The following is a 27,287-nucleotide window of genomic DNA, read 5'->3' on the forward strand; positions in this document are numbered from 1 at the left end:
AAATCGAACCCCGAGGCGAAAAGGAAACGCAAGAAAAAAAATATAGGATGAAATAGAAAGAAAAGATTAATGTCAGAGGAATTCAATGGGGTTTTTGATTCAAAGCATGCTTTTGATACCAACACAGACGCTATAATGTACGAGTGTGTGTGAGTGTGTGGCTTTCTCCGAGTACTCGCGTGTGTCACAAAATGATAGGTGCTATTGGATTCGTCAGGCAGAGCGTTTCCCTGGCAACAGTGACTTACCCTTCTCCCCCGACTTTAGTGATCTTGAGGCGAAAGTCCACAGAGTTGAGGTTGGGGGGCTTCCACTTGAGGATTTCGTCACACCTCCCGGGTTTGTATCTCTGCAGGGACACCAGACAACCCCCCCGGACAATTACAATACAGAAGGTTTTTTTTGGGTTAAATTTATATTACATAAGATTTCATAGAACAAATGTGACACTGAGGTTGCTTGAGGAATTATTCATTTCTGTCAACACAAAACACTGAAGAACTAAATGGCTGAATAATTTGTGTGCAGAGCAGAATTTTTAAGCAATAGTCAGTTATTGAGCAAAAAAAAAAAAAAAAAAAAATCCTCCAACAAATTAGGCTCTATTATAATGCACTATTTAACTTATTACTAACTAATTAATCTTTGGCTAAAATTCAGTCTCTAGGAATCAAGAACGTTATGAAATGCAAATAATTTCCTGACAAAATGAAGAGGAGCTAATTTGCAAGTATCTTAAATATTAATACAAAAGATTAATAGAGGGAAATGTAATGGTGGGAGCACAAGAATAGATATGCAAATATAATGATGCACAATGATTCAACATAATCACATTTTTCACGTCACTGCTGTGTTTCACTGTATACATATGACACACACTGGACTTCATGCTCTTTTTTCGTCGCTTTGATTATTTATGAGTGCCTGACATTTAGAAAGCAATGAATCAAGTGCACTGAAACATGAGAAATGTAAAGGCATCACGTGTGGAGGCGGGAACAGATGACCAGATTCAGTCACTGTCAGGTTGCCCGGTAACAGAAGTCTACGCCGAGGAACTATGCGGAAAACGAGACAGGATTCCTCAGGAGAACCTCCACTGTCACAGCACATGATTACGTACGGACATCCTGGCTCCACCCACATCCAGAAGAAATTTACATCAGCATGGTCCGAAAGAAACATCACTAACTGCATAAAAAGAAAAACTAAACAAAAAAACACCCTCCTCCTACACAAACACAAATCCTTGTGTCTGAGTTTGGCTTTCTGAATAGTGCGAAAATCTTACGGCCTGACACATTAAATCCATTCAGGGTCAAGACCAGTGTCTCTAGAAATTATACTTGCATTGTGTGATTCTGCAGCCCAAGTTTTATGTCTGGTATCAAAGTTCAGAGCCACTGCAGGCAGTAATGGGCTCGGGATACTTGAAATGAAGCAGAATTTCTCATGTCCTATCTGATGCCTGTCAAAAGCACTTTTACATTATTTTTTTTTTTTTATACCTGTTCCAAATAATCACACCTCCCTGATCCCTATAACTCTTTTATGTGTCTATTCAGACAAGTAATTACTACACAGAAGGGGAGAAGAGTTCAGACATTTGACCAGTCTATTCTTGAAGCTAGAAAGAAAAGTTAAAATGACGGAGGCGTCCGCAGCTCGCTGGTTCACACTGTATGCCAACCATCAACCCTCATTCAAGCTCTGGTCGGGGATATCTGTTGCTTCTCCATCTCATTCTTTTCAGGTTGGAGACGCTTTCTACTTCCTATTTACTAGTCTGCACGGTTTGTTTACACAAAGAGGGATGTTTTTTCTCGCCAGAGATGCTGCTGCTGAGGATTTTTTTTTTCTCCATTATACAGCATCTCAGTGGGTAATTCTGCATATAAAAACCACATGGAACCTAACAGTACAAAAATTGGATAAAATCGGAACCTCAATCATCTACAACAGCAAAATGCTGCTTCCATATAATGCATCAACAACAAATATAATGTGTTACATTACAGGATTTGTTTTATAGTATTTAATAAAATGAAACATTCGGTACAGAGACTAATTTACTTTTTGATCATTAAGTACACTTTGTTGCCACACTTTTATAACAGCAAAAGTTTGAATGCAGGACAATTACTTTTTTCTTGTATTTTTATCATATGTTGGTGCTTCATTTACTTCCATAGAAATATTGAAGTGCTTCTCACTACAGCCAGAACCTATCTGCATTGTTAGATACCACAGTTGATAATGTTTTTAAGTGAAGTCAACACTTGAAGGATTAACAAATGCTCCTGCATGTTACACAATGTATTACATGTCACTGTGCCCAGAACGTAACGGGCATTATTATGAGATCATTTTGGTGAATTCTAACTTCAAAAACTGGAAGAGTGAAGGTGGGATTGACTTTAGTTTTTGGTGTAAAGTAAAGGGACCACGAATGCTGGGTGTCCTTCAGCTTTGTCTGCCGTGGAGCTCTCCGTGTGGGAGGTGGCCTTCATGTGCCTTTGAAACCAACACACTCCACAATGGCTATTCACTGCAGTTAGTTAGACGGCAGGAAAAGATGTCTCTTTTGAAGGACCTCGACTGAGAACATCTTTTCTTCTGAAAACGTGGGTGTGGAAAGGAACATCTTCAGTACAGTTAGTAATGCTATGCTGCACAGGCCTCAAATTGACTTAGACCACTTATGCAGCTCTAATGACATCTACGAATGCATCTAACGATCCAAATGACTTCATACACGAGCCGGATACAAGACAAAGAAATACGACGCTGACTCCCGAAGAGCTAAAATATATAAGGAAAAGAAGGTTTGCATGTACTGTGTTGCTTAACTGAGCTAAAATAACACAAGTACATCTGTAATTGTTAATGAATAGTCAGACCCTCTGACAATTCACTGCCCGGAGGGTGTATTAAGGCTTGTTCCCAACTTTGTATGTAAAATGTGTTTGCTTCCTTTTTTAAACCAGTGATATTTCCTCTAAATTAATTCATGCCTGCAGAACCATAGCAACAACCCCATGAAAGCCCAATCAGACTGCAGATAGAATAAACAGGCAACCTTCAAATTCATCTCTAAATGAAAAAGTGCTGCCTGTTGCACTTGCAATTTCATTACTATTAGTCTTCTTTATTAAAATGCAAAACAGATCTTCTGTTCAGAAACACATCTCTCAAAGTCCTTTTCACATAGATGTTTCATTGAATATAAATTGGCTGGCGTTTCGAGTTAGTAGGAGAAATTTAGGGAGCTGCACAGTGTATAAGTAGATGTTTGGCTCTATGGTGTCTTTAATTTTTAAAAAGTAGAGATTAAATGTCAAAACTAGAACTCACGGCTGTACGCCTTTGACCGCCAATCAAGCTGCAGTTTCTAGTCACATTTGTCCAGACTTATAACATCTATGCAATGCAGACTTTGAAGGAATTTAATAAAATGTATTAAGTGTATTTTTAATGATGTATAGAACCATTTTATTCGACTTGAATTTGTTAAGCTTTGCTCTTCTTATGTTGCTGTACGTCTACTGTGTTAGTGAGTAAATTCATTGAGAGAAACAAAAAAAACGGTCAAATTCCTTTTATGCATTAACATGCTTGGCCAATAAAGCCATTTTGTGAATGTGAATACATTTGACAATCTCAGGAGAGAACAAGCAAACAGACAATGTGACAAGTTATTGAACAGCTACAGATCAGAGATTTGTTACCCTTTCAAAGTCCAGGAATAGAGGGTTTATTGGATCCAGAGCAATCCATATTTTCACTGGAAAAAACGGAGCCCTATCATTTTCACGGTGTGCCAAGGTATTGGGAAGAAAATACTGTTGAATACATTAAAGCTGAATATTAATATTTAGAAACACTGCTCTTTTTGCACCACAGTATACCGTATACACGGTATGCATGGAATAAAAGATCAGATGGTAATCATTTAACACACTTCTCATTAAGATCATTATTCATAAAAAATAAATAAATTTAAAAAAAAATTCTGAGCTTGAAATACAATACTTGCATACAGCTGCTGAGATCAACCACATATTTTTTCAAAAGAAAAAAAAAAATCAAATTAGATGCAGCACGTGTTGGGATTAACAAGAAGTCTACAAGCACGCTGACAACTGCTTATTTAGGCACAGCAGTGCTGTTTGCTAACCTGCTGATGATGTTTACCGTGTTCCTGATCTTAGTTCGTTTTATGTGGGTTTTTTTTGTTTTTTTTCTGCAGAAAAATTGGGGGAAATGTACAAAATTACAATTCAAAGAGACTTATAAATTTAGCTTCTACCTTAATATTCTGAAAGTAATGTCTGGAAATATGTTAGCGCTCATCTTTGTTTTAAATTTTCAAAACTGGGGCTCAAGTGACAGTGCGACCATAACAGAGAAGAACTTGGCTGCATTTTCTGTAAAAAAAAAAAAAAAAAAAATGCTTCAAATGCTTTTAAAATAATTTTAATTCAAAACAACTGTATGCACAAAAACTAAAAATAATCTCTTACAACTGGACGTTGTGATGATAAGACCACATTTCCCATAAAGCCTGTAACTCCTGGATTTTCCGTTTTTTTGCGGTCAGCTGGCATGTGGTTGATTTGTATTATGAGAGGAGAGGGCAGAGAGCTTTGCTGAATGTAAATAAAGAGTTATTTTTGTTGGTGAAACAAAGTTTTGTTTGGAAAGGATTACTTTGTGCAGCAAAGTAGCAGAACTACTATTGACTTCCTGGAGAAATCGCTGGAATTTCGCTAAATTGCAAGCAAATATTGTGCAGATTGGTGGAATTCACATGAATTATTGGAATATCACGATTCCCTTGAGGGATTAAATAAAGTGAAAAATTGGCTAATTATATGCATAGGACGTCTATGTTAAACAAATCTTAATACATGTAGAATTCCTAATGTATTGGGTAAAAAGAAGCTTGCTGGATGTTTTGCATCAAGTCATTTGATTACAGTATTCCTTTTCTAAATCTCATTTCAATAACAGCTTTTTGCTCCAAGGCAGACTTTATGTCCAAGTGTGCTACGGATTATAGACAAAAGGCTGGAAAAGTCCAATAAATCCGTTCCCCGGAGAAAAGCTCCCTCTGTTACAGCTCAGACACTCTGGCCCATTTCTCTGAGTGCACTGAAAATGTGTTTGTGTGTTTTTGGGCTTTACAGTCACTGTGCAAAATGGTTCAGTGGCATAGAAAATGTGTTTTGGGACAGGAGTAAATCTTGAGGTAAATTGTCTGCAGATATGACACAAAGACATACTTAAGCGTAGCACAGCCCACAGAAAATGATCATACCGATTTATAAGCCACATAAGATGCACACTAACCAATGATGTCACCCCATACGGTCAAATATCTTTTTCAGATCATCTTTCACAATAGGATTCAAAAGTTCAGCGGTACACAAATCACACTTTCTCTTCTGAATTTCTAATTTTGACTTCTAAGTAGAGTTTAAACATTTTAACAAAAAAAACAACAACAACAACAAAAAGTATTTGTACTCTTTGCGTACAGATCACCATCTGGAGTGCTCCCGAAGGCAGTTCTGCCATCTGTGGCAATGGTTCTGTTATGAATTCAATATCTTTCCGGTGTTCACTAAACAAAGAAAAGATATTCCAAGGACACCATGTGCTTGGCGAGATAACACAGCCAGTGATTGCGGGCTGCTGCTGCGGCAACCTTTGTGCTAATATTAATGGACGTTCAATGTAGCCAGACCCCGCTGAGATTAACCTCGAGACCACCCTAATCCCATTCGCACAAGAAGAGATTAACATTGCACTGGCTGGTGTAGACACTGAAATAAAATCAATGACTTCAGAAAACCATTTCACTATAAACCAGTCTTACTGGTGCCCTACACAACAATGATTGCCAGTAGCGTTGGTGATACAAAAATAATTTAAACTAATTCTTCAGTGGTATTTGTTTAAACTGCGGTGAGGATGCCTTTCATAAATGTGTCATGTACTTGTAAACTAAAATCTGATCAGATATTTAGCCTACTTTAAGGATTAACATGACAAAAGATCAAAAGTCTTCTGTAGAAGGAAGACTAGTTCTTCTGTGATTTCACACCCCATAATGCAATGCAACCTTTTCTCTCCAATGCTGATTACAATATCTAAATTCTGCATATCGGCACTGAATACAGATTTGCGTGTTCTTTTTCCCCTATACAAACTAAAATTGAAGTTGTTTACATAACTTCTACAAAGGGATTTCTCTTGTCATTAATCGGTAATAAGTGCAATGGAACTAACGGAAGATGTAATGGTTGAATCTGGGGCCGAGTGGAAGTGAACTGGAACTCCTTTTCTGACCGGCTCTTCTTACTCGAACCTTGTTAAACATGTCATAACAAAAACTACAACTCTACAGCTTCAGCAACATGCTAGCAGCTCCACGAGGCTTAATGAAGACTCAGCAACACTTTGAGCTAATGGCAGCATGCTAACAGTGTCAGTGTAAACATGCTGAAGTTTAGCGGGTCTAACGTTCGCCTCTCGCCTGGCTAAAATAATATTCAATCCATGCACTGACTCAAAAATACTTCTTGACAAAAAATAGGGTAAATGTTCTCGATAAAACCTAAACTGAGTCACTTGTTGTTGACAATTAACTAATCATGAATGGCTCTGTTGGCACTCGGGGGTTTACAGTGAATCACTTAACAATAAAATGCATTTATTGTGTCTGACTGTCAGCCGTAAAAGTATCAAATGGTGAAAAGCAAATTACAAACAGGTCAAGTGGAGCCAATACTCAGTTGACTTGATTAGATGAGAATTGGGGCAGAAAGAAGCATCCACACCATGAATGTGACTCGAGCAGGTGATCAGCTCCTCGTTGGCAACGAGGCACCATCCAGCATCAAGGCCACAGTCTCTCTGCGCTTTAACACTTAATGAATTTAGATAAATCAAAGAACTGAACATTTTTCTTACAAAAGAGGCAGTCGACCTCTGTAACGTCTCAAAGGAAAATGTGCTTCCAAATAGAGCGCATCAATCCTTCACTCTGAGGACTGGCATTAAAAGGTCCCCACAAAGCAATATGTTTGCTCCCGCTGCTCAGCATCCCTCACAAATAACAGCGTTTTTGATAAAAAAAAATGGCTTATTAAGGCAATTCCTCACAGGGGCCACCATGCCAATCAATAATCCAATGGCAAAGGCTAAAGGTCACAAAAGTAAATGCATTTTAAACAGTGCATTAATTCAGTAAACCTCACAATGCCAGACTTTTCTTTCTATGCAAGTGATCGTGACAACATTGAAGCAAGGATGGTTCGTAGACATGCTAACTGTGCATAGCTTATTGTTGCTGATTGGCTTTCTGTGTCAACTGAGGACCAAACAGATATGAGCGAAGACAAATATATTACAAAATCAATTACTTCTCCTTTAAATTTTGTTTTTTCTGAAGAAAAAAAAGAAAGAAAGACTAATTTAAACAAGCAGCAATGCACCTAAAACAATAACTGCATCTACCAAATGACTCATCCTTCAATCTTTCACGTAAATATTTGATAACCTTTTGGAAATTACGTCTCTTGTATTTCAGTGCAGGCTGCTATTCTGCTGTGTAAGTTTCATTTGATGCGGGCTATCAAATAACATCATGTGCTTCCACCTTAAGATTAGGTTTCTGTGGATTCCTGGATGCATTAGCAGAAAAGACTTTTCTGTTATCCAAAATCTAAGCATGGCAACATCTAAAGGTCTTTTTCTATTTTTGATATCTATAAAATACAAAGATGAAAGGTAGAAGAAGGATTACTTTTATCTTTGCCATAATTTCTAGTCTAAAGTCTTACATCATGGTGGATGTGAGGGCCAGGAAAGCGAGTCTACGACACAGTAAACGACATCAGCAGGCTAATTTCAAATAGACCTAGAAACAGCAGGCGCACGTCATTCCTATTTGCATTATGTGTGATATATTTTCAGTGTTGTGTCTCTCACCCTGCCATCACCGTTGTTAACGGTAGTTTTTAACCACTGAAATGTGTCTCTGCTGCTTAATTTAAGTGACCTGTTAGTGACCAGCAGGACCTGTTGAGATGACGCCCCGGCCGCTGTCACACTGTTGTCCTCATTAGCCGGGTGAATACATGCATGTGAATATCTCTAATTCAGCTTTAGTAACTACTGCTGGTCTATTATAAAAGTCCTGTTTGTGTTGTCTTCAATTTTTACGATTTTCTCTCAATCTAAGACAGATTCATCAAACCAAACGCTCACACACCAGTTTCACAAAGACTTTGTAACAGAAAAGTAAAGGCAGACATTGATATACAGCATTTTCTATTGTCATTTCACATCAAACGTCGGACTATTTATCGTCATTGAGTCACATTAAACTTGACAGCTTTTCGGGCCTATTTGTTTGAATGGCTTTGCAGACAGGAACAAGCTGCTGGCCTTCAGAGTTTGGAGACATTTCCTTCTGTCAAATGCACGAAACTATTATAAAACATCACTGAATGAATGAGAACAGACAGCTTAATGGGACACATGTAAAATCTGTCCATGGTGGTAGTTTTCGGAAACTGTATGTCATAAGCAACCTTGCAGTGCTGTCAAATGACTTCCATCCAAATCAAAGGCAAGAATTACAGAACGGGGAGTGAAAAAAGGCATCTGACAACCAAATTGACTTGTCTGACTAACGACCTATCCGTGCAATCATTTTTCTTTATTGTTAGTATATTTGCACGTCGCCTCATCTGATTTTATTCCTCCTTGCTGAAAAGCAATAATTTCAATTCTGTAAAACACAGCTGTCAAAACAAATCACAAACCAGGGTTGACGGCGTATTCCTAATCCTCAACTGGGATGCAGATGATGTTGTTGCCATTTCCTCTGCAGGTTCGATAAATGCTCAGTCACATACATTCTGACATCAGACGGGCCAGAATGCTTTCAACACCTTTCTTCAACCCTGTTATTCATCATCCATCACATTCACGGAGGCTACGCAGGACAATATGACCATAAATCAATGAGTGGCATCAAAAGCAGCAACCACGTTGCTCTGAATCCAAACTCATTTTCAGGTCAGGATTGTATATAATCTGGAAATTCAATACAGTCTCATGAACATTTTCTCTCAGGCACATCTCATGCATACTGATCAACTAAAAGAGAAACCAAAGATCATATTCTATTTTTGCACAAATAATTCCCCAAACACGCTGGATCATCCTTACAGTTCTAAAAATTACAAATGAACTGTGGAAATAAAAAGAGCTAAATCCCATTCCTTCTTCAGTGTAATAGGAGCTCAGAAAAATCAAGCACACCCGTAAACAACCAATATCTGTATATATAAAGAAACCGAAAGGGGAAAGATTATATTGTACAAGAACCAAAAAAAAAAAAAACTTCAGGAATTGCAAGCACCTGCAAAAATAAGAGATAATACTGATCCAGACAGTAACGCATCAATGACACAGCTTTGGAGATACTTGTGTTCTGAAATAAACATTGTCTCTGCTCATGCTGTGTTGGAGACAAAGTGCAGCTGCGTAAACCTGCTTCTGACAAATTTCATTGCCAGCGCTCCTGATAACTGTTTCTACCTGATGACTAAAACCACAGCTCTGATAATTACTTCTTCACATCACAGAAAACAACAAGAGGGAGAAACACGCTGATTTGTGGCTGAATCTGGGGCCAACTTGGAATCCAAAGTTTCCATCATTTCATGCATTTCTATTTTCGGTCTGCCACTGCCACAACAAGCATTTCTGTTATAACACAATTATAGTTCGCTTTTCTTTTATATATATATATATATATATATATATATATATTTTACCACCAGACATTTTGTGACCACAAACAGTCACCGCTGATGTCAAATTCTTGTTTACCTAAACAATAAGTTTATAAATCAAAATTTTATTTCTGTAAGAGATAAATAAAAATGATCTTGTATAAGAGAAGGAAAATAATAATTGAAATAAGATCTTCTTTTAATTTAACAGGCAAATGTCACTTATGTGTATCAACACCATTGGCTTTTATGTCACTATACTACTCCATTGCATTGTATACAGGTCAAATCTCTTTGGATTTATGTGTTGATTGAGCGCGTTAAGAAACAGATAAGTGTTGAGCGTTGCAGCTCTGATGTAAATCAAAACCATCAATATCAATTCAATGACTCCCATATTCCAGCTATACAATAAAAACAAAGCCTCCATATGGTGAAAAATGATTATATGAAAACCCTTTCATAGACGTTCAGCTTATTCGCTCCCAAGGAAATTAGTCTCATTAGGTAAAGGGCAGAAACAATCCTGGTAATCATCAGTGCTCCTCGGTGTGAACCTAGGTAAGGCAGCAAATATAACCATTTCATTTTTTTCAACATGTTACAGTCAAGTGTCAACACACCGAATGTAACATCTCTGTCTGGGCCACGGCCAGAGCAGCGAGGCTGCAGTTATATGCCCTGTTGATTTTACCTTTGACTAAAGAGATGTTCAGCATTTCCAGCATCAAAACAAAAGAGAAGCAGGTGTCCACACACAAAATATGCATTACCAGCAATTATCCATGCAAGGGAGTGCTGCCCGGTTCTCTGACATGCAAATCTGTTGGATTCAACTCGGCCAAAAACATTCTGCTGCTCATGTTGTGATTATGAAATGCTCCCTCCCGACTCGGAGATGTGCTTATGAGTAAAATCAGAGGCTTTAGCTTACAAAGCGCAATCTGAAGTATTCTTCCATGCCACCGAAATTAAAACAATGATATATTGGGAGTTGAACATGTATTTAAACAGCAGTAGAGTTCACCTCATGTCTATACTTTCATGTAACCTGATGCTGCTGAATGTGTTTTTATGGTTTATGTATATGACTTTGTATCTATTTTTGAACTTTTCCATTTTGCAATTAACAATCAATGCTTTAGAAATAAACTATTATGATTGCCATTATAGATTTCCCAGATGATTTAATGAAAAATGTGCCCTCCTATTGGCCTCAACTGTTTTGTACATGAATCTATTAAAGATATGAGCCAACCTACATTGAGATTTTAGAGGAAGTAAACAGAAATATAGATACAGGGGCTAAACATCAAGTTGAAACTATGAGAATAACATGCGAAAGCAGAGAATAATATGCAAAAACCGTATTGTATGACCTTCATGCATTCATATTATGTCGCTTATGTAAAATATTACACAGTGGAATATGGGGCTTTGAGACCATCACAAAAGAAGAAAAGGGGAATAGTATTACTGTCACAGCTAAAAGAGATTTTCTACTGCTCTAACCAAGTAAATCAGTATTTCAACTAAGGCCGTTTCCGTCGTTATGCAAACCGCCATGTGTCTGGTTTACAGCGCGGTGTCTAACAGCGAGGCCTGTGTTTATGTGAATTTATGTAGGAGTGCGGTTTCCTTTACAATAACAGACGGCAGGGCTGGTACAGTGAGTGACAAACGGCGGGTGGTATAGTGACAAGCTGTCCGATGCTTACGTAGGAGGTCGGTGGAGGAAAAAAAAGCAGCGTTCGACAAGCAACCTGTTTCAGTAGTGCCATGGGTTTGAAAAATGACAGACTGTTGTACATAGATGAAGGCTTACCCCACATGGCTGGAAGATAAGCCCATCGACTTCATGGCTGACCTGGGACGTAAAGCTGCCTTCCAGGAGCTGAAAAATAAAATGTAAAAAAAAAAAAAAGACAGTTTCAGTCAAGCAAAACTGTTAAATGACACGATGGGTAGCTGAGAGCATGAAATGACATTGATTTATAGCTATAGAGCCTGCCAACACCTACGTAACACTCTAAAAGAAAGGGACGTATTGAGTTTTAACATAACTGGAGGGCATGCACTTGGCAAATCCTGCAGATAAAAGAATAATTGTGATCCCTTGTTTTCATCCGTGTATCCCTGAAACTATGCACTTATCTCTTTGATTGATAATGCATGACTCCGATCAATATCTGTAACTTGACAGACCAGGAGGACAAGAATAGCAACACATCATTAAGTTCCTGATGACTGAACAGAGTGGATTTCATCTCTTCCATTAACACTAACCGCCGCAGCTGGAGCAGAGAAAAGGAAAATACGGCACCAAACTTGACGAGGGATGCCCAGGGGACGTGGTGGAGCTGCTGCACAGTAAAAGCACATTTTCTACATCACGAAGCACATCAACCACCATGGCAACTGCAGTCGGGATATTAGCTGTTCTAAATTAATGCTGGATATAGTGTCGGCATGAGGAAACAGATAAAGAGATCCTACAATTTAAACGTTGTTTTTTTCTGACTTCTCGACACTCTCTTCTCCTGTCTACAAACGTGTTTTATGTTCCTACAGTGGAAACTTAAAGATACTTAATCTGCTGAATTTTTATTTTGGAAGTTTAAGCGCACGCTGTATGGAGGCTAAAAAGCAGGGATGGGGACAAAAGACCGGATTTTCTTCAAGTATGGTTGGAACGGCAGAGCAGCAAAAGCCAACAAGAATCATTGACAAAAATGATTGGACCCTTAACTTAGTATTTTGCTGCAAAACCTTGAGAAAGAATCACGGAAAACCAGTGATTTATGTCGCTCTCAACAAGACTTTTATAGGTGGAGTCCTCTTGAAGGATGCCTTCTCCAGACTGCATGTTTCAGCTCTTTCTACTTATCTTTAATAATGTTCAGATCAGCGCTCATAAAAAGCCACTTCAGATTCCGAAGTTTTGTTTTGAGCCATTCGGGGGCAACTCTACTTCTGTGTTTTGGGTCATTATCCTGCTGGAGGACCAATGACCTGTGACTCAGACAGAGCTCTCTGACACGAGGCAGCATGTTTCGCTCCAGAATGCCTTGATGGTCTTGCGATTTCCTTGTGCCCTGCACAGATTCAGTGGTTTCAGTGGGTATGGTGTTGTTTTCTTGGAATGCTTCATCCTTATAGAACTGATGTGACTCCCCATAAAGCTTCAGTTTTTTTTCTCTCGTGTCCAATGGAAGCTCTCCTAGAAGCATTATGGCATGTCAATATTCATTCTAGTAAATTCCAGTCTGTTTTTTTAAATTTTTTTATGTTTGACTTTAACAGTGGAGTCTTCCTGGGTTTTGTCATTGCAATCAGACACCGATGTTCCCTGATCTGGGAACTGAGCTGGTATTTTTGGGAAGTTTCCCGTGGCTCTTTTATCACCTTATACACCGCCCTTCTGTTCAATCTAGGGTAGATTTTCCTCTTGCAGCTGCGTTCAGGGAGGTTGGCTACAGTCCCATGGGCTTTAAACATCTTAATAGTATTTGAACCTGTAGCTACAGGAACAAATTTGTCCAAATCTGTAACAGCAAAAATCATTTTAGCATTGCAAAATGCTTAATGACTTGGTGGGTACACTACACCTGGAAACAATGTTTGCCTGAGAATCTAAAAATATTCAGAAAAAAATGTATCATCTGACACGGCCTGACTTGGGGGATGTAAACAAGAAGATTAAATTGCAATGGAATTAATGAGTTAGTGGTAATCTACAACTTTAAGCAGATTTTAATGAGGTTTGTTTACTTTTTGGGAAATTTAAAGCACCATTTAAAGTACGAAGAATTAGTGATCTGCAGTTCTTGTTTGCAATGTACCATTTAACTGTTGTATAGAATAATGAATCACATTAGTACTTGAGAAAACTTATGAACTTTTTTTCAATATAATTATGATATCAACTATATCACCTAAGGAGGAGGATGATGATGATGATAATAATTATTATTGCACACAGACATGGGTAGGATAATGGGTTGGTTTATTCTTCTCTGATGAAAAGAATAAAATAATATATGATCACTGTGTTCTTGTGGGTCCACCATGTTCTGTGCTCTCGTGTACTATGGCGAATGGAAGCATACAGCTTTATAACTTTGTGCTGATTGGAAAGTAAAAAATCAATATGAAACCGTGTAATGTGCCTTGGAAAAGGTCTGCTGTAACGTAATGCCAATTGCTGAGCCTAACACGCAAGTGCACATAACTATACTGAGATGTAATGCAAGCTTTTCAAAGGGCAGACAGTAACAGAGATTGTAGAATCACGGTGTACTCAATTGCCAAGTAAGAGCTGAAGATGACAAAAATGCTGGATATTGAAAAAAAAAACATGGATTATATGAAATATGGGTTAAGTTATGTTTTTACAGTGCACTGTGCTGCCCCAAAACAGTGAACACATACAAATCTGTGGGTTCGAGAGATGTTTGAGAAATATCTCAAAAATGAATTCATGAAATTATAAAATGATCCATCGGTTATCAAAAGACGCATACTTTTGTCATACTCTGGATGGATTTACAGAAAATGAGAATGAGTCACAGGAGCTTTATTATGTCAGTGGAGTTTTCTTCTTTTTTTTTTTTTTTTGCTTTATGTGAAAACTTGAGAAGTAATCTTCACTTAACCTCATGGAAAGGTTAAATATATTTAGGCAAGCAGGAAATGGCCTTGGTCAATAAAATAGAAAGTGAATGCATTAGTGCACTGCAGTGGATATCAGGTGTCCTATCCAGGCCATCAAGATGAGCTAAAGCAGAAAGCGATGCATTGTAGCCATGCAGGAAGGTCGTGAAAGGTGCAACAACAGTATCGTACAGTGCTCTTTTACAGCATACTGTATCTCGTCTCCTGTTGGGATGAACAATAAAATGAAATGATGAAATTTGAATTAACAAAGCCTGCATATCTCTACTTATTGTCCAGCTCTAACATTTCAATAAGCAGGCATGGACGTTGTAAAGTCGCTCTTGGCTCGGAGATTGCAAAGTGTTCAGCAGACAGGCAGACTGTCATTGTCATTAGGTTACCTGGCGCCGCGCTAGTGGCAGCCTGCTGCAGCATCTCCCCCCTGAGAGCCCCCCTGCTGTAGTGAAGAAATTTCCCCTCGGGGATTAATAAAGTGTATAAAATAAAATAAAATAAAATTAGTCATTGTGCCAGAGATGAGAGATTTTCATCTTGTGTCCTGGTGCTGCTTGCAGACAAATCAAATTATAAGGTCAGTCACAAATACAAGAAAGTGTGGCATATAACTTAATTTGGACTTAAAGTAAGGTTGGCAAACTGTCCACAGCAGCACTATAAAATTGTCTCCCGTGAAGGATGCCTGTGACCCGAGCATTTTGTCCAGCATTAGACCAAGAGATCTGCCTCGGCCGCTCTGTGGTCTGAGATGACACCGTTAGTCTCTCAAAAAAGTCTCTTTGAAGCGAGCAGATTCTGCTGTATAGTAATACAGATAAAATACGCTGCAAAGGAGGATATATATCTATATTTTCAAATGAATGAGGAAACAAAGACACTGGTATCAACACATAAACATGGGAATTATCAGTTGAAATGAACACGGAGTCAAAGGTCTGATATCACGTCTGGACTAACCTCTTCCCTAACCTTTGTGACCCAATGCAACCTCTCATTGATTTATTTCTTTCATTGCTTTTACTTCAAAAATGAAATGTGTTCATGGGGCTGAGACATTTTGGCATCCACAACAGCATGTGTCATTGGAAGTTAAAATCTTTAGGATTTTAATGAAGTTGAAGGTAATATAAGGACTTTAAAAATGTTTTATATTTTGTGTTCTCACCAAAATGTGTTTTGTGTGTCCTTGAATTTATGTCCTCCAAACTTTTTGAAAACATGTTCTTTCCCACAGAACATTTGCAAATCCAGTTATTAATAATATTTTGAATCATTTACTGTTAACATCCATGTTTACAAGGTTGCAGTCTTTGTACTTGTTGCCTTTGTTGGCACAATTCCATGCTTCTTTGAATATTACACAACTACAGGTCAATTGGTGGAATAGTGCGAAACATGTAGAAAAGGTATCACTTTGCCCACATGCATGCACAGTACAAACAAGATGGGGGCGAACTCATAAAAACGTTACTCTTTAGCACTATTAGTGGTCAAACAATTACACAGTCTAATAATCCGTTTGTTCGCATCAAAATAGTATAGCAGTTACTTGATTTATAAATATCTACAAAATAAAATCTACCAATTCTCTTTTTGAAATGTTATTTTTTTCAACCTTCTAGCAGTCTTCTCAGGTCAGTCCGGTTTGTCCTGCTGTTCTAACTTAATTCATCCAAGGACTTATCTCAGTTGTCGAGACCGGGACCCATGATAGTCTAGATTTTATGGAAAACGGTGTGATTTTTAGTAATCAGCAAATGTTTAGTAATGTCAAAGTGATTTTAAGAGGTTTTATTACTTGTGAAAAGAAGCCCATAAGTTTGGTTTTACTTTGGCCTTTATAGCAAATAGGAACTGTTTTTTGTTTTTTTTTAAGGTCTTGACGACGGTGAGTTTCCAGATTCGGGGCACAGGCTTTACAGTAAAATACCAGGTGTCAGTGAATGATTTCCACCAAACACTTTGGAGCTAAACATCACCATTTTTCTAACGACGTGCTTCAGGAAAGTAAGTGAAGTCATTAGCCCGTAGAGGAGCACATCATAGTTTTAACTAAAGCAACAGAAAACTGTTCACTCCCTGCTGTATCTTCAAAGAAAGCAGAGCAACATCAGTGTTCGCCAGAATAATGAATGAGTCACAGCAGATCACACAAAGCTTGACAACCATGCTGACATGGAGAAGGCAGATAGCCAGACTAAAAAGAAATGGTGCCTTCATGAGGGAACGGCATGTAGGCGGTAAGATCTGGGAGTTCCATTTCAGTTCTTTTGCCATCTTAGCACACCCACCCACCACCTTCGGCAAGCACAGTGAACCTTGGATGGAGAGATGAGCAGAAAGACGACTTCCAATCACACATCCTCCTACAGCAAGGAAGTTCCTTGCAGTGGTAATGCAGAGAGGGGGCATCGACCCTGCTTTCGTGGTAAACCTCTTTCGGATAGAAACACAAAGCTGAGCCTGGTAGAATAGGGGTGTGTGGGTGGAGGCGAACAGCAAAGCCCCATTAGGAGATCAAGCTTTCATTGCAGACTCCAGGGCAGAGACGGGACAACAGAAGCACTTGGGAGACAAATCAACTGCTAACATACTAAGTGGAGTCTTTCCCCTCAAGAGAGTGAATGTCAGGGTGATGGAAGTCAGACCAGTTTCCTCTCCATTGTTTCATGTTTTACCAAAGTAAGGATGGGCATTTTAAGCAAAGCTACTTTTTTTGTTTTGTTTTATTCACGGAGAACTATTGAAATATTATTAAACGAGAATCGGGTTCCTGCACGATACTTTTTTCACTATAAATTTGATGAAATCTGTAGTTACGATCAACAGAAGACTCCTAAACGCATCACATGCTATCAGCAGATGCTATCTAGGCCAGCTATATACAGAAAAGCCTCCGGTTATTGCACTGCATGCAACTCAGACAGATATGTGACCACATTTTTCTTTTTAAAGACTGAAGTAAGGCGCAATGAAAAGATAGTGACTTTATCTATGTGGGAGGGCTGCCCAAATTATAAATGCTGTGGTACACAAACTTTGATGAGATTTACTTCCGTTATGCAAAAAACCAAAAGATATTGGTGTGGATGTAGACTTAAATCAAAATTTGGTACTGAAAGATAAGGCATTTTTTGAAAGTTCCATTGTTCTGAACCAGTTCGGTCAGGGCGATTTAAGTATCAAAGTTCGGTAACCCGCTAATCCATTGATCATTTCAGCTCTAGTCAAGTTGGTGACAGCAAACTAGATAATGACCCAGCATAACTAATGACCTGAAGTGCGAAGAGAAAAACACCTGACAAACAAATATGCAAATGTCACTCCAAAACTGAAGAGAAGAGAGAAGTTCATCAAGTATATTCAAAGTCTGAGCTGATCTTGGTCTGTCATGATGGATTTTGTGTCCCCATTCTAAAATTTCATCCATATACCCGTGGAAAAGACAAGATTGCAAAACCTTGATAAATGTATGAAAATTGGAACTTTATTAAGGTCCTGAGGCATTGCTTGAAGAGTGTTTGTGGAACACGCTTTTAATCATAACTGTGGGAAAGATTAATTGATTTTTTTTTTTATAATTATTAAATCAAATCGTCTTATCACGCCTTCACCATTTATAGCAGTTTTGTATTTTGCTGCCAAAAAACATCCCATGTGGAGAATTTATAGTGTGGAACTTGACCTTGACATCGAATGACCATTTCCTGGTGTGGTTAAGAATAATGGGTTTGCATTGGCTGCACTGTAATTGCTCGACTGGAATACAAAGTAAGCAGAAACTAATGGAATGCAAAATACGTTGTTGGTTTTTTTTAAACTCTTTTTTACTCAAGGTACCATCAACCGGACTAACACCAAGGGGAAAGCAATCTGGAGAACCTTAAAAGTATTTTTGCTCAACAATGTCAGATTAACAAAACCTAGTGAATGAATGTCACCACCACAAAAGGTATAAGTGACAAAATCACAGCAATGCGCAAAAATATCCCAGAGAGTGAGGAATCAGTTTCTTCACACTGACTGCTCATAGACTGATGGTACTTTCCAGCTGACTGCTGTCACGCTGAAAATAAGTTGCTCAACAAAAAAACACATTTACAGTTAACAAAACGTCACTTTAAAGAATGAATGAAAGACCTGCGTAACTGACATGCCGTTAACATGGGGTAATGTTTAAAAAAAAGGAATAAGCAATATGAGCAGTGAAACATTGTGAATTTGATTTTCTGTTATGCGTGTTAAATATTCCTACACCTTATGGTCTATTAATATGCATGCTGTGAACAAGCAGGATAATGCAGCATATTCTCATTCACAAAGCAACTCTATGACTCATTGTCTGTGCAGTATCTCCATCTCTTCCTCAGCACACCTGGACTGATATTTTGCACTTTCCTCTCCTGCAGCTTTTGTATTTTCCTGCTGTCTGCTCATCCTCATTGCTCTTAGAGAGGTTTAGGTGCGGGGCCTGAATCAAAGGTGGAAAGGATGGATTGATATTCCAGTCAGACCATGGGGCGGTTACTGGAGGCTCCTTTCAACCCTAATGTGAATGGCCCTCTGAGGCCAATGTGCAGTTCCCTATTAAATGGAAAAACCTACATCAGAGTGTGCGGGCAGAGATGCTAAACCGCCGACTGGCCCGGAGTCAAACAAGGTTACGAAGTCTAGAGAATTTCAACAACTTCGTCTTTTGATGGATATTTGACGTCTCATTAAAACCATGATCAAGATAACATTTAGACAATCATTTGCAGTGAGAGGGAAACGATGAACAGACACATTGAAACTCAGAGGATTAAACCAGTATAGGCTGGCATGAGACAAGAACAGTCCAGATGGGAAATAACAGACCACAGCGTGAAATTTAATTATTATAAAAAGAAGTGGTGGTGAACTAGACAGGCGTCTAATATCAGCCAAAATCCCTCACTGTAAAATTAGAAAATGTTAGAACGCTATTACAAGATCATGACGAATTGAGGATAAAAATAAATATAAAACTACAAACGAAAGCCTTAATAATTTAGGTCTGAGCTGCTGCGTTGGATTGCATTTGATTTTACAGGTCCAGGTTGCCACTGATTGTTTCTCAGACTTTATTATGCAGCATAGCTCAAAGGGCTTCAAACCAAGTCAGTATTCAACAGTTTTCTATTTAAAAATTGTATCCCAGAACAAATCAAATCAAGTACTAGTTTGACAAAACAAGAAGAGGTGCCCATGTAGCCCCAAAAACAATACTGTAAACAAAGCACACGAGGAAGAATATTGAGCACAGACACAAGTCCTCCTGATATAAGCTGTACTACAAGGCATTATGAATATTAAACTCTTACATTGTGTCTACACCTGGCATGTTGCCTGAGCAGCACGTAATGCCTCACTGGTGTCTACAAAGGTTGGATTTTTTTCAGGTTTTTTTGTTTGTTTTCTTTTATGTATTCAGCCCGTGAGCAGTGAACACAAATACACATGTGAAGCAGTGGGCAGCTGCTTTATCCTGGGTGCAGTTGGGAATCGGGCCTGCTTTCAACCTCCAGGCCACAGCTGCCCCAGTGGGTGCACAGCTCCCACGTTAAATTAGTTATTACCTACATATGAAAAGTCAATCGGTTTGTTAAGGGGTAAATGGATACCCTGGTATTACCAGACCCAAATTCCCTGTATGCATAGATGGGTCTGGGCACACTCCACTGGCTCTACTGGAGCAGCCTTTAACCAAGCGGCATAGACCGCCATATACTGTATATATTGCAACAAAATTCTTCCACCACCACCATTGTTGAAACTACATTTAGAAACAATAGCTTGACTTCGATGCCATCATACTTAACCACCCTCCCTGGTCGCTGACTGGTCCGCCCTTCACAATGGCTGAGCAAACCTTTATGTTTTTCCAGACTATAATCAGAACGAAGACTGAAGCTGTGAGCAACAGGCAGGTTAGTAAACTGGTGTGCAAAGGGTTAAATAAAAATGTTTCTACGACCCCCTATAACAACATTAAAATTGTGAAATAGACTCTTTCCCAAATAGTTTGTATACATATTCAATTTGGCAATAAACAGAAAATAATCTTTGAAAAACAGTGAAATTGACATTATTGTCAATGTTAAAGAAAGAAACCATACAGGATTACGTTATCATGGCGGGGAGATGGAACTTTGGCGAGTGCAAGTCTGCTATCACCGCCGGTTAAGACACATTGCCGGCCTGTGTCCGAGAGAGGAAAGATAAATGAACTACCACAAACGCACAGCAGTGCTCAGCACAGCCCACACACTGAGCCACGTTCATCCAGACAGCGGAGAGAGAGTCAGTGTGAAGGGGCAACGACCAGGAGGCAGCCCTTCACTGGACGCCGACCGCATGCTGCTGCATTTGTGCTGTCAGTAAGAGGCCGTCTGTCCTGAGCGCCGGGCTTGTCTGGATGTCTGACAGGTTAAAAGGTTTGTTTCTGTGTTTGAAAGTACAAAGAGCATACTTGTCATCATCAATCAAGATTCAAGAGCAAAACTTTTCACGTTGAATGAAAATATCGCACAGTATTGAGATACTGTTGTGCATCACAAAATAGTAACAGCTGTGTCAGAAGAGGCTCAATTTAAGCTTAAGGAAGCGAACTAACGCTTGTTCAGTTAACCTAATAAAAATGTTCTTAATTAATTGTTATAATCTTTTGTCATATGATAAGGCAGAAAATTGAATTCTAGGGGCATTTTCACCTTAATTTTACAGTCTATGATGGCATAAAAGGGAAACAAGGTTGCATGACGTGCAACAAAGGTCCCCTGGCTGCTGCAGTGACTGTATGCGGTACGAGTCTACAACATCAGGCCCACCGAATGCCCCAGAAAACATTAGTAAAATAACTTCTCCTTCCCTGAAGCCCAAAAAGACATTTCAGTGGCTTTTGTCAAATCAATATTCCAAAAGCAGCAAATTCTCACAACTGAGAGGCAGCGAGCAAGTGAATACCAAATTATTTATTAGTCAAGCAAAAACACCAATCAGTTATCATAATAGGTGCAGATTAGTTTTCTTCCTTTCTACTAATTTATTGATCAGTGAAGCTAATTCTCTAAATCAACTGCCCTGCTCTGTGGAATCAATGTCCTAAGTTACACATCTGTCTTTGGTAAACTGCACTAACACCGTTTACTTACTGGGAATGAGGAGTAAGGTTGGTGGGTTCTGCGTGCATAATTAGATTACCGTAGATAGATTAAATTACACTAATGTTAACAGTTTTACCTTTTGGTACCAAACGCTGCCAGTGATACTGTCAGTTTAACTCGGATGTTTACTAAATGGAATATGTATTTGATGCAGCTGTAAAATTACAGAGCTATTTCCTGGTATGTGAATGTACTAAGCACGTTCAAAGAGTATTTCTAAAAACACTCTTTCCATCATGCAAAGCTCTTAAAATGCTGCTATGAGACAATTTAGCACACAAGTACACAAACAAAGTCTGGCACTTACAAAAAAAACCATTATTACAGCATGTCTTTTGAAAGGCTCAAACATTTGTTGTTGTTGTTGCTGCTGCTGCTGCTGCTGCTGCTAAATGCTCTGGTGAACACGACTTGTAATGAAACAGTGCTGGTCGACTGGCTGCAACATATCTCTGGATGATCACTGTTTGTAAGAATCAGGGCAATTTCATATTTTCTCATTATTTATTTATAATAATAATAATAATAACACACACATATATCTTTATGTTTGTGCACTTTCTGAGTAACAGCTTTGGAGGTCATAGAAACATTTCACCTTTCAGGTTTTAGCAAGCCACAGCTGCCCACTTTAATCTTAGATTACAGTTTCCATGGTTATGTTCAAAAATAGTTTTATCCTGTTTAATAGCCGATATGTCCTTGTACAAAAAGTAAGTAATTCAGTTTGAAGTAAAGAAAAACAAATACAGCAAAAAAAAAAATCATTACAAATGAAAAATCTTGGAAAAATAGGCAATCTAGAAAAACATTGATTTGGGTTTGTTTTGTAATGGCAGCAGCTGTGCTGGTTATCTCAGAAGGACTTGTTGACAGGGATCAAGGCAAGGACATCCTGACATCACCATGGGTCAAACAGAGGAAAACAGACAGACAGCAGTCTAAAGGGGGAGTGGTGAAATGCAGAATAAACACAAAAGTCCAAAAAACATCTGATGAAAGACACTTGACCTGACGAAGAAGGATATTATTTTTTTTTTTCCTTGAGTACATCAACTCTGCGCCTGGAAGGCACAAGGAGGGCAGGCGAGCAGAAAAAAAAATGGAATGAGCCACTACACTCGATGTTGCCGCATCTTCAGCCGCTCTCTCTTTCTCCACTGAGTCCGACCTTTACTGTATAGATATGCCGTGCTTCATCAGTTGTTGCATAATGTCTTGGAGGCTTTGAAGAAAACTAAAAAAATCTCAAAGTAACTGAGGTAAACAAACATTAGTCATCGAGTCCATGTCGTGTGTTCTTCCAAGCAGCATAAGCCCTTACACAACAGTCAACATGTTTCCCTGTGTGAGTGGGTGCAGCAGCAGGAGAGAGAGAGAGAGAGAGAGAGAGAGAGAGAGCGGGTGCAGGTTTTAAAGTGCGGCTTGTTGTTGAACCTAACCGTGGAGGATGTGTGTATTATTGAGGCCAGAGGTGCGGGCTGATGAATGCTTTTTTTCGCAGTGCGTTTCATAAACCAGGCGGGACATGCAGCCGAGCTGTGAGATTTGGACTGTCTGCTTTCCTCTGCCAAAGGATTCCCACACGACTGCTGTTAATTAGAACAAATAAAATAATGTAGGTTTAAAAGTCAAAACCAAAAACTTTACTTCTCTAGTTCAGTTATTATCCAGCGAGAAGCTGAAAACTACTTTGTGGCGTGACAGACACGCATAGCTCAAACACCCACGTAAAGGAGACTAAAAAAAGATGGAGACCTGCAGTCAGGTGGAGCCTCAACAGCTGACAGAGGTGTGAGGTCAGGCAGCAACGAGGAGCAAGCAGACTGACAGCCCTCAGCTAACGAGACATGCTGCTCAGGGGGAGTTAGTTACTTCAAGCCTGACCACGATAAATCTGATTCAACTGGAAAAGCAGGACTCAGACTCACGAGTCTGAGTGGAACAACAAGAGGAGACTCAAAGACCATTACTGATGAATAAACCTGCTGGAGAGTAAGGGAAGTCCAGAAAGGATACAGAGTCTTCTCATCACACTTTGGCCTTTGATTATCTGCGACCAAGACTTTGTCCTTCTACATTCCAAACAAATAAATATCTTATTTGTTTCATTAGGTCCAAAGGCCATTTCACAGAATTAATTTTTTTTTAGTAAGAGTTAAGAGACCATTTTGAAAAATATTTTAAACTTATATTTGTATAAATAAACTGCAGCTGGAAAGTATCCGTCGGTGCAAGATAAACAAAAGCCCACTAAACAAAATAAGTGCTTTGATGCACATCAACAATTGTGATTTCATAGCTCATCGGCCCTAAAAACTATTTCACTTCACTATTTAGGTTGCATCCACCATACCGCAATCACACCTGCTGTGATTTGGTTTGAGCTCTATGAATCGTATGCAGTCTTACAAATGCATTTAGATTACTACTTTTCAGGTCTCTATCCAAATTTAATCTCATTCCAAAGAGGTATGTCAAGATGAGGTCTACTCTCAGGTAAGAAAACTGATTCTCTCACAACCATCTGGACTCCTGGGAGGAGCGGAGTGATGTCTCGGGGTCAGTTGGAGATATCAATATTATGGGGGGGACTTTATTCATCTTAATCCTAATTTTTTTCTTTTAAAGCTATGATAAATGAGCGTGGGATATTAGATACTCTGCGAACTCACACCATCTAATATCCTTTTGTAATTTCAACGTTACCAAACTGTGATTTTATTAAATCTGGATACACCCCGAGTCACATCTAATCACTGTATAATCTGCAAATGTTCCACTTATTCAACCAGGTAATGCCTCACCAAATGTTTCCTTTTCAAGGACTGAAAAGAGTCTTTACGCCGGTTTAAACTTTTCCCTGCTTTTGAGGAACAATACATTTAGTTGGACAGGTGTTACCAGGACACACACACACACACACACACACACACACACACACACACACACACACACACACACACACACACACACACACACACACACACACACACACACACACACACATATATACACACACATACATATATATAAAGTTCAGAGGATTTATTCAAGTAGAAATGTTTTATAGCTGCAAACAGGGAGACGGTTTAAGTTAATCTTATTCATTAAAAAAGGAGCCATCCTGCATTGCCCAGACAACTAAATCCATGCAATTAAAGTTGTAACTACAAAATGTTTCTGCCAGAAATTATTAATTATTTTCTTGATGAATAATTTGATAAAATGTCAGATAGAAATGTCATAAAATGTTTTGTGTGTGACCAACATACCCACTTGTCTCTGTAATCTGGGACGGAATAGGTATTTCTACCTTGTACACTGATCCTCTGTGGAAATTGCTAATACTCTTGAATTCAGCAAGCAAGAAAATTGACTTGATTTCTAATTCCATGTAGGGGAAACGCAGATCCCTGCCAAACACACTCTTCAGGCAATTTACCAGTGGCCATTACATGGGGAGAGAAAATTTCACCTCTGTGTATTGAGAATGCTGCATATATTTTCTGCATGTAGCGTCAACTGCCCCAAATCAAATTAAAAGTATCGTATATGTGCACCGCATCGAGAAAACAAACTCATTTATTTGCTGGCACACATTGTTAAATTGGTACAAGAGCTTGTTTGACAGGCATTACACTTGCCTGTGTAATGGTCATGCTCATAAGAAATGAGGGAAACATGTGCAGCATTCACTGCAATTATTATTGTCATATATGTTGCTGGGAATTACCAAAGACATGAGGCAATAATTGGAGTTTTAAACTGCGTGTACTTTTGTTTTCTGTGGAGGATTTAAAGTGCCAATATAAAAACGAATTAAAAAAAGACATAACATTGCATACAACACTAATTGTGATGTGCATTTCATTTTTATACATGTATTTAGTGTGTCATATTTAAATAAAATGATATGTTAAAATGCCAATTATTTAGCTTCCAAAACCTAAACCTCCTTACAGTCAAGAACAAATGTACCCAGATGGTTTTGTCTAACGTGCCTCGAGACAGGTGGCCCACAGGATAACGGTGACAACCCAACGTCTAAGTCTATCAATTTAGACATCTTGTTTTTTTGGAGCCAGAAGGGGCCATATTTGGATGAGCTTAGGAAGAAGAAAGGGGTGGATCTGCCTGTGAACCTGAGGACACTATGCCTGCCTACCTACACTGGCAACCAGACCGAATCAAACCAGGCACGCCCCCAAACATACTTCTCTTTGAGGCCAAATATCTAATAAAATATAGAGTTATTTTTATAAGGACCACCAGTACACTGATCAGAAGGAGTGAATTAAGTGTATGACACCATAATGACTTGTGGAAAATTTTTTATTGACTTTATGTTTCATGAAATAAGTTAATGCGTTTGATTGGGACTCTTTTGGAGTCCGTTTTTTTGGAGCCAGCCCCTGTAGGTGGTTAGTGGTAATGCACTTCTGCAGTGGCCCAACTTTTCAGACCCGGAGGCTACCTCCATTTTTATATTGAGTCCATGTTAAACATCATCTGTCATGGCTGCTATCAGCTAAATACATTGATGATAAGCTCTGCCCACCTCTACCCCCCAAAAATGTGACTGGACAGTTGATTATTTATTGTCAATGATGTCTCTCCATATCACAAAAAAGCTCCAATACATAGCTGCTTTTCATTTAGTATTGGCAGAGCTACAGTCCTCTGCTGAGTCACATACCTTTTAGATTTTTTTTTTGTGGCATGCAAAATTTATGTCACACTAAAAATTTATATATTTTGTCATTAAAGACAATAAGCAAAATAATTGTCTTTTTCATTTAGTTATGACAATAAATGCCTACATAAAAATACACTACTGGGTATTTTACTTTCTTCTTCTTTTTCTTCTTTAAATAATTTTCTGCAGGTGCTGTGAGTGAAAGGCCTGGTTTATGTCAGATAAATGTCAACAAATCTCAAATTGAAAGTAAAGAGGAATTTCTTAAAGACAAAGCATGTCTTAAATCAAATAAGGGAAATTCCAAAAATATTTTATCAGGTTGCCTTGGTGTAAAGATTCTGTGATACAAAAAGGTCTCTTTGTAGGATAATTGGATAAATGAAGGAAGCAAAAAGAATAAATGGCCCCCAACTGGTGGGGAAATGGCAACATGAATGTGTTAAGTGTCTGATATGAAAAACAGAAGTCCAGCAACACACAAAAGCCATCATACAACTCCAGGCTGTGACTGAAAAATCTGTAACAGGAATTTCTGGTCGATATGGCATACAGTGGAGCCAGATTCCAGTTTCCCCCTTGTAATGTCCCACACAACAGAGATATGACTGTATGGGGAGCAGATGGCAAGTGAAAAACACAATGGGGCAGTCAGAAGCCAGACAGAGTTCCAGTGACTTCATTTCTAGAATATCCTCATCAACATGAACCCCTAACCTGCGGGGGTGACTCCTCATAAAGGTTCTTAGAATAGTGAATAGCACGGGGTCAAACCAGAGGTAACGCAAACCATTCATACGAGGAATTTTACCAAGTACGAAAACACCAAGATATCCTTGTTGACAGGGGAAGGCATGCGACAAAAACACAAGAAACGTATAAAAATTCACTCCCTCTGTACACTTTGATCAT

General features: G+C 38.7%; 1 protein-coding gene across 1 annotated transcript in view; it reads right to left on the reverse strand.

Moving 5' to 3' along the window:
• rngtt (RNA guanylyltransferase and 5'-phosphatase) overlaps nucleotides 1-27,287 on the reverse strand; it is a 78,765-nt gene that overhangs the window by 15,872 nt on the left and 35,606 nt on the right. The window contains exons 12-13 of the mRNA XM_069708539.1: nucleotides 11,644-11,712; nucleotides 249-349 (exon numbers count right to left, since the gene is read on the reverse strand). Of these exons, the coding sequence (XP_069564640.1) occupies nucleotides 249-349; nucleotides 11,644-11,712 (170 nt within the window). The remainder of the gene's footprint in view (nucleotides 1-248; nucleotides 350-11,643; nucleotides 11,713-27,287) is intronic.

The sequence above is a fragment of the Brachyistius frenatus genome, unplaced genomic scaffold (genome assembly GCF_029030835.1).
Source record: "Brachyistius frenatus isolate BFR_SWC_R1_liver_20210118 unplaced genomic scaffold, ASM2903083v1 Contig_76, whole genome shotgun sequence".
In the NCBI taxonomy this organism is placed as follows: Eukaryota; Metazoa; Chordata; class Actinopteri; family Embiotocidae; genus Brachyistius; species Brachyistius frenatus.